The sequence below is a fragment of the Solanum dulcamara genome, chromosome 2, assembly GCF_947179165.1.
Source record: "Solanum dulcamara chromosome 2, daSolDulc1.2, whole genome shotgun sequence".
In the NCBI taxonomy this organism is placed as follows: Eukaryota; Viridiplantae; Streptophyta; class Magnoliopsida; order Solanales; family Solanaceae; genus Solanum; species Solanum dulcamara.
This window is the reverse complement of record NC_077238.1, coordinates 75,768,777-75,777,265: the sequence shown is the minus strand read 5'-3', so window position 1 is coordinate 75,777,265 and position 8,489 is coordinate 75,768,777. Positions and strand designations below refer to the sequence as shown.

At 37.4% G+C, this 8,489-nt stretch overlaps 1 protein-coding gene across 2 annotated transcripts; it reads right to left on the bottom strand.

The window, feature by feature from the left end:
- Positions 1 to 626: 626 nt before the first annotated feature.
- Positions 627 to 8,141, bottom strand: LOC129880774 (uncharacterized). Of its 2 annotated transcripts, XM_055954966.1 has the most exons (10): positions 7,800 to 8,141; positions 7,522 to 7,725; positions 7,338 to 7,442; positions 6,926 to 7,081; positions 6,770 to 6,844; positions 6,590 to 6,690; positions 1,531 to 1,634; positions 1,392 to 1,448; positions 954 to 1,261; positions 627 to 869 (listed from the first exon to the last, which is right to left on the bottom strand). In XM_055954966.1, exons 1-7 carry the CDS (start codon positions 8,139 to 8,141, stop codon positions 1,619 to 1,621), a joined length of 999 nt encoding a protein of 332 aa, XP_055810941.1. In that variant the 3' UTR covers positions 627 to 869; positions 954 to 1,261; positions 1,392 to 1,448; positions 1,531 to 1,618. The 2 variants fall into 2 exon arrangements, 1 of the variants encoding a protein (XP_055810941.1); XR_008765490.1 differs by lacking the exons at positions 6,590 to 6,690; positions 6,770 to 6,844; positions 6,926 to 7,081; ... (1 more) ...; positions 7,522 to 7,725; positions 7,800 to 8,141 and adding an exon at positions 1,766 to 2,578.
- Positions 8,142 to 8,489: the final 348 nt, after the last annotated feature.

Below are 8,489 nucleotides of genomic sequence, written 5' to 3'. Positions count from 1 at the left end.
CCAGATGAATGTACGTCAAAGCAAACTCGCATATCCTATGCTCGAGTCCTCGTTGAGATCAACGTATCAAAATCACTCCCTGAAGAAGTCATCATCTTGGATCCTAATGGTACACAAGGGCCACCAGAAGTTAACTATGACTGTATTCCAACACAAAAGTCTAGGGCGAGGTGGATTAAGCTTTAGGAAGCTGCGTAATGATAACTATTCTCTATCGTCAGAGGCAGAGTCAGAATTAGGAGTTTTGGTGTTCTACCCCACAACTCTAGTGTGGGAAAATGTTTTCATGCCCCCTTCCTTATCACTGGACCGTCAGTTAGTTTTGTTAGGGGTTCATAAGTTAATATACATCTATATTTATTTAATTTTCTAATACAAATACAGGGTCTATGAAAAAGCTATTGGGTTCGTCCGAACCCCCACTTAGCTCCGTCCCTGTCTATCGTGCATGAGATTGATCAATAAACACGGATTGAGTGTTGGTGATGAAGTTGGGCTATATTGGGATCAAACGTTTATGTTCAAATTACTTTCTAAGGTTCGTGATTCAAGAAAGATAGTGAGTCATTTGTAGAAATTGGGATATATCCAAGTTTTATGTTCAAATTCTGAAAATGATTCAAGAATTAGGACCAATGAATTCTTGATTCATATAATCAAATCCTTACATTTATCCAAATAGAAGACGTTTACAACATAAACGATACTTGCTTTAGGAAAATTCCGCTGTCTATAAGATATCAACATGCAAATGTGTTCAATGGAGAAGATCATGCAAGTTACCTACTAGCAGCTTCTTTACATTTCAGAGAGATTTCATTGAAGGTTAAAAGTCCAATTTCCTTCTCTTTTGCTGTCGCATCATTTCTCTGCATGAAGATCATATCATGTTATGAAGTAAAAGAAAAACTTAAAAAGGTTTTAGCTTATATTTGTTGATGAAGAAAACTTACCATCATAGCTCTTATACATGCCAAAAATTTGTCGACCAAAGTATTGGAGCTTTCCTTGTATATCTCCATCAATATACGGATGTATTATACAATCCGTACCAAAAAGGGTTTAACAAACCTACAAGAAATCGATCAGAAATATTCAGAGGTCATAGTGCCTACGGACCTTTCCAATGACCATTCTTTTCGAGATCAGTCACATCTTCCTCTTGTGAAAAATGTTTTCTTGATGTTGCTTTGAGAACCTGGTCTATCGCATTAGCTGTCTGCTGAATCTTCTTCTTTTTGCTAAGAAATCCTCCAGCAATCTGTAGAGAGAATTTAGTGGATTGTTTGGAAGTTTCAGTTAAGTTCCACATATCAAATAGCCAAAACATGACAAGAAAGAAACAGGATTTTCATTTGATAATACTACTGAAATTTGAGGACATGACCAACCTCAATGCATTTGGTTAATGATTTCACTATCTTTGCACAAACTTCACCGTCAGTTTCCTGCATATAAAATGTAACTCAACTTTGGTTACTGAAAAGAACAAATGGAATGAAAAAGGAAAAGTACATAAACTGGAGGTACCTCATCCAGAGCTTCTAGCAGAGACGGTACAAATAGGAGCACTAGTTTGTGCAGATAGGAATTTGTAGGGCCATGAGCTTGTTTATTCTCAATCGAAAGTTTTGCTGAGAGCAATAGCATCGGCATGACATGAACAAAAATTAGGTATCAAAAATACATAACAGAAGGGAAAAGAATTGATAAAATAAAAGATTAGGGAGAATGAAAAAATAAAAAAAGGAAAGGGAAACACTACCTGAAAAAGCTATTTTTCTGATATCTCTATCATGAAATTTCACAAGTGATAACAGTACATGAACTTGTTTGAGGATCAGCCCTTTCACAGAAAGGAAGCAAACAACAAAGAAGAAGAAGATGAAGATGCAGAAGAAGGAGAGAGCTGCGTTACTTTCAACACTGGACTAAAATGCCCTAAGTACATTGTACAGTTGTAGCTATAGATATATAGCTGGATTAGATCTTAACTATCTAACTAATTTTTAGTTAGTTAGTTCTAACTAAAAAGCTGAAAATAACTAAACTACCCCTGCTTCTAACTAATTATTCTAACTTCTTTAACTATCTCCTTATGTCTCAACACTCCCTTTCAAGCTAGGAGGTGCAAAAATGTTCGAAACTCCTAGCTTGGATAGGAGATGCTCATGTTGAACTCTAGACAGCCCTTTTGTTAATATATCTGCAGGTTGTTCTTGAGTTGGTAGGTAGTTTACTTTGATCAAGCCTTGTTGCAACTTTTCTCTAATGAAGTGACAATCTATTTCTATATGCTTTGTCCTTTCGTGATATACTGGATTTGTTGCAATCTGAATTGCAGCTTTGCTATCACTATACATTTGCACAGGCAACTCAACTTCAGCCTCCACTTCTTTTAACATGCCCAGCAACCATACATGTTCTGACATAGTAGAAGCCATGCTTCTATATTCAGCTTCAGCTGAACTCCTTTATACTATGGTCTGTTTCTTGGCCTTCCATGATATCAAAGACTTTCCCATCTTGATCATACAGCAAGTGACTGACTTTCTGGTGAGTGGGCAAGCAGCTTAATCTGCATCACAAAATGCAGTGACCTGCCTGTCTGAGTGGCTGGACAGTAATATACCTTGTCCAGGTTGCCTCTTTAAGTACTTGACTACTCTTAGTGCAGCCTTCATGTGAGACTTTTTTAGCTGGTTTAGAAACTGACTCAGTGTCTGAATACTGAAGGAGATGTATGGTCTTGTCATATTGAGATACAGTAGCCTACCTATGAGCTTCTGACATGCAGTTTGATCTATCAGAGGATCTTCTAACTCTTCTTGTTTCTTGTTCACATGATCATCATACTGCCTTGATGTGAGCTTGATGTTGGCATCTATAGGTGTTCCTGCTGGCTTGGCTACAGTCATCCCTACCTCTGTTATAAGTTTAAGAGTATACTTCCTCTGATGCATAAGTATCCCTTCTGTGGATCTTGTAAATTCAATCCCTAGGAAGTATTTGAGCTCCCCTAAGTCTTTCATCTTGAAGGCTCTTTGTAAAGCCTTCTTTGTTTCTTCTATCAACTTCAGCCTGCTGCCAGCTATTAATATATCATCTACATATACAAGTACAATTACAATACCTTCTGCTGATTTGTTGATGAATAAGGAGTAATCATATTGACTTTGTTTGAACTTGAGAGAAATTAGAGCCTCTGTAAGTTTGTGATTCCATTGCCTTGGAGCTTGCTTAAGTCCATAGAGAGACTTTGTCAATTTACACATCTTCTCTCCTTGACTGACAAACCCTTTAGGAAGTTGCATATATATCTCATCCTCTAGGTCTCCATGTAGAAAGGCATTGTAGACATCCATTTAATGAATGTGCCATTTCTTGGAAGCTGCAACGGAGAGAACAGATCTTACTGTAACCATCTTCACAATAGGAGAGAAGGTTTCTTTGTAGTCAATTCTTTCTTGTCGACTATATCCCTTTGCAACTAACCTAGCTTTAAACCTCTCTATTTCTCTTGTGAATTTGTATTTGACTTTATAAATTCATCTGCAACCAATAGGCTTCTTCCCAGCAGGTAAGAATGTGATCTCCCAGGTATGATTGCTTTCTAAGGCCTGGATCTCTGCCTGCATAGCTTCAAGCCATCTTGGATCCTTGATAGATATTTTAGCTTGAAATCTTAAGGCTTTTGTTACTTCTAGCAGATGTTTATGTTCCCTCTCAGCCACACCATTTTATTGAGGAGTGTAAGGACAAGATCTTTGATGTATAATATCCAATTCTTTGAACATACTATCACATATTGAGTTAACAAACTCAGTGCCATTATCAAATCTTAGGACCTTGACCACTTTGCCAAACTAATTCTTAGCATACTGCAGGAACAATTTAAGAGAGACACACATATCTGATTTTTGTTTAAGTAAAAATAACCAGGTCATTCTTGAAAAATCATCAACTATTGTGAGAAAGTACTTATTGCCATCAAAGGTAGTTGTATTATAGGGTCCCCAAAGGTCAACATGTATCAAGTCAAAACAACTACTGCTTTTGATGATGCTAGAAGGAAAAACAGGTCTGGTTTGCTTTGCAAATGGACATACTAAACACTTAGACACCTTACACATACTGACTTTATTCATAGTAAACATCTTAGCAAGTACAACTGAAGATACATGTCCAAGTCTTTGATGCCATAGCTCCATGTCTGAATCCTTGCCTGTTAAGTAAGCAGTATCAACAGTATGAGCAGAATCCTTAGTATTACTTGCATTGCAATGAGTTAATTGTCTCCACAGCAGATACATGCCTCCCTCTTCTCTACCAACTTCCTTCACCTTCCCAGTATAAAGCTCCTAGAAAATACAGAAATCAGGGAAGAAGGAGACTGAGAAACCTAATTCCTTGGTTATTTTGTTGACAGACATTAAATTATACTTGAACTCTGGTATATGGAACACATTAGTTATCACACTTTTAGATGATAGACTACAAGAACCAATATGAGTTACTTGTGTGGTACCACCATTTGGTAGACATACATCTTTAGGAGTGTCAACCTTTAGCACATATTCCTTTAGTGGCATCTCCAACTTGGAAACCATATGGTTTGTTACACCTGTATCTACAATCCACACATCACTATTTTCAGTTACAAATAAGGCTTTACCTGCAATATTTGCCTTATTGCAATCAGGTGTAGTAGCTCTTGAGCTAGACTGTTGACTCATCATCTTGAGAATTTGTTCATACTGATCTTTTGTGAATGTACAATCCTGAAGTAGTTGCTTGACATCTTTCTCAGCTTGACTTACAGTCTTGTTGAAAGTAGAAGCTTCAGCTGGTACTTTGTCTGTAGTGTGCTGTGTTGTGATATTTCTGCCCCACACTAATTCATCAGTCACATTTATGTTCAAACCATAAGAGAAATTAGCTTGAACTGATTGCCGAGGTTGACTAGTAAGGCTAGTAGTATCAGCATAAGTAGTGTTTGCACTTTGTACCTTTCTTTTGGACTTGAAATCTGGTGGATACTGAACAACCTTGTAGCAAGACTCTTTGGTATAACCTTTATACTTACAGAAGTCACAGATTAAAAGTTTATTCTTCTTGAATCTATCACTGACACCTGAACTACTTCCAACTCTAGAGTATATGCAACTGAATCTAGGATGGATTAATGTAGTCCTAAATTGTTGATGCCTGTAACAACAGCCTTTTGACTCTCATCTCCTACTATGCTTGATTGATGGTTGGTAGAGGATCTATCATGAGAATTTGACTCCTAGCTTGATGCTATGAGTCATTCAATCCCATTAGAAATTGATACAACTTTTGTCTATTCATGTGAGCTACAAATCCTCTGGATTTTTCACAGTTGTAGCAGGGTTAGGGTACTAATACTTCAAACTCATCCCACAAGGCTTTCAGCTTCGTATAATATACTAATACAAAAGCTGTTCCTTGTTGTTAAGTGGCTATTTCTTTGTGTAAACTATAAGTTCTTGATCCATCAACTCTATTAAACCTCTCTTGCAGGTCAGTCCACACACTCGACGCACTTGAAGTAAATGCAATTCTGCTAAGCAAGCTCTTCGAAACTGAGTTCATTAGCCATGACAGCACAATCGCATTTACCCTTTTCCATTAGCCCCATAGTTCTTCACTATACATTTCCTTCCTACATGTTCCATCCACTAGCCCTAACTTGTTTCTTCCTAACAGAGCTAGTTTGATTGATCGATTTCATAAGGTGTAGTTTTCAACACCTTGTAGCTGAAATGATATAATGCTAATTCCACTCACATCTGTAGGGCTAAGAAATAGAGGATGATTATAGTCAATGCCTTGCCCATTGCTACTCGCAGAGCTTGCAGAAGCAGGTATATCAACTCGTTGAACATTGAAGTGAGTTTGATTGAGATTCTGAATTGGATCTTTGGCTTCACCTGCCATTTCTTCAACCTTTTTAAAATTTTGTTACGGAAGTCACTGTTGACTGTAGTTTTAGCTTCTATGGAGCTTAGATCTGCAGAACAAGCTAATTAATTGGATGAATCTTTGACTCTGATCTCGAGTCTTTGACTCAAATACGAGCAATTTTCACAGTAATCACTGTGATGATGGCTCTGATACCATGAACTTGTTTGAGGATCAACCCTTTCACAGAAAATAAGCAAACAACAAAGAAGAAGAAGATGAAGATGCAGAAGAAGGAGAGAGCTGCGTTACTTTCAACATTGGGGTAAAATGCCCTAAGTAAGTACATTGCACAGTTGTAGCTATAGATATATAGCTGGATTAGTATCTTAACAATCTAACTAATTGTTAGTTAGTTAGTTCTAACTAAAAAGATGAAAATGACTAAGCTACTCCTGCTTCTAACTAATTATTCTAACTTCTTTAACTATCTCCTTATGTCTCAACAGTATGTCAGAAACCTACACAAATAATGTTTGCCTAATGTCAAATTTGAATAGGAAAGGCATATGATGAACGAAAATCCAAATCCTCAGAACCAACCTGATTTTCAGCTGAAAAGTGTACAAATTAGTTATGAAGCACTTTTGAAGTTTGTACATACCTATTTGAGCCAAGTCTAGCAGAGCGGAGCAGATCAGGCATAAGATCTTTCACGTATGGATGAAAATGGGATCTGAGACATATAAGGAGCTGCTCCCATGCCTTCCACACAGATATTAGAGCACCCATTATATTGGGAGCATTTAAGTACAATAATATAAATAGTTTGGATCATACATACTCGTAGAAGGTTAACTTTCAAACTGTGACCATCCTCCCCTAAATACCATCGCACATACAAGAGAAGGGCCACGGCCTTACATACATGAAAAAATTATAATCAGTTACTGCACTATTAAGCTGAAATAATGTAAAAGACATAACATAGACACATCACCTCTGTAGCATCTTTGTTGAATATATCTTTTGCAACAGCCATTCCAACTGTCCAAATGCATTCAACAGAATTGTCTCTCAGCGATTTACTTGTCGCACCAGCTAGATGTTTTTTTGGGGAGGTGATGATCAAATCATAGCCATTACAGAAGAAATCCTATCCCAAAATCGTAAGTTTGTCAGATACCACCATCAAATCCAAATTGCTAAGGAAATAGAGTAGCATGAATGAAACACTGAGAGTTTCTATCAAGTGATGATCTTGCAAACGATGTTAGAGTGTTTAAGGACTCGACTTGCACCACATCATGTTCACTCTAATGTTAGACAAAAGCAAAAACACTTTTAAGTTAAAGGAAATGCCAATGAAAAAGGAAACGTCAATGCAAATCCACACAACATGTATCTCTTACCTGGAGGAGTTCAAGTAATCTGCTCACAATTGATTCCAAGGGAGGTTCTACGATGCTTGAACTGCAATTCTCACAAAGAGAACGCATCGCCGAAGCAGCAGCAGGCTATGAATAATAAGAATTTCAGCAGAAATATGAATTTTAAGACAAGGAAAGAAATGAAAAGTCTATCATTCTTGGTCACCTGTTTGACGGGTTTGCTGCCATATGAAAGTGCCAAAAGCAGCCAAGTAATAAGTAAGTTAGCACGTTGATCTAGCGTATGTGGAGGTAGCTCTACACTCATAGCTTTTACTGTTTTGATAGAAGCAAACATAACATCGGGAGAGGAATCATTCAGTGATTTCGTGAGCACCTTCATCACTTCAGCAAGATTATCGCTCAAGGCCTGAGAACAACAACAGTCTTAGGTGAAAAGATCCAAAAAGAGCATATATCCAAGTAATAAATTTAGGGATATACCTTTGCACATCCTTTTGAAATGGCACCAATGATTGTAACTGCTGTATATCGTTTCAGCCAATCTGATGAAGCCATATCCTCTGGTATTATCTTGAATATTATAGGCATACGGAGTTTTTCACCCCTTACCAGTGAAATCCTCTGCATAAAAGTTTCTCCGAGAAGATAATAACACGTTTTATCCGAGACAAGTGAAATCATCTGCATCAACACATGAAACAGTCTTCCTAGAATGCTCCTTTTTACCCTTTTTATCGCAATATCATCAAAAGCATACATTATTTCTACACTAAGATATCTTGTTTGTTCTTCCAATTCATCATTAAAACCTATTTTAACCATTTCATCAAACACTTCATCCAAGTGCGAGTCGAAAAAACCTTGGCTCTGCCCCAGATAACTCTGCTAACTTCATGAGACTTGTCCGTGCATTGTCCTCTGTAACATCACTATCGAGAAAACCCGAGACCGCTTTTACCATTGGCATCAATAGATCACGAAACTGAGAGTAATAATCACTAGACATATGTAGAACAAGATTGACTAAAGCAGCCAAGGCATGCACTTTTCTCTCTCCATTGGAAGAATTAAACTTATCCCAAAAGTTTAAACGGAGATGTTGAACGTACTGACTCAGTTCATCGCGTAGACATGTGGGCAGCTCCAAAAAGAACTTAAGTGCGGAATCTT

Excerpts from the sequence above, each read along its gene's own strand:
- LOC129880774 (XM_055954966.1), bottom strand. The coding sequence starts at position 8,141 with ATGGTTAAAATAGGTTTTAATGATGAATTGGAAGAACAAACAAGATAT. Across the intron at positions 7,082-7,337 it reads GATTACTTGAACTCCTCCAG|GATTTCTTCTGTAATGGCTA; the intron begins GTAAGAGATACA and ends ATTTTGGGATAG. Across the intron at positions 6,691-6,769 it reads TGAAAGTTAACCTTCTACGA|GCATGGGAGCAGCTCCTTAT; the intron begins GTATGTATGATC and ends TCTGTGTGGAAG.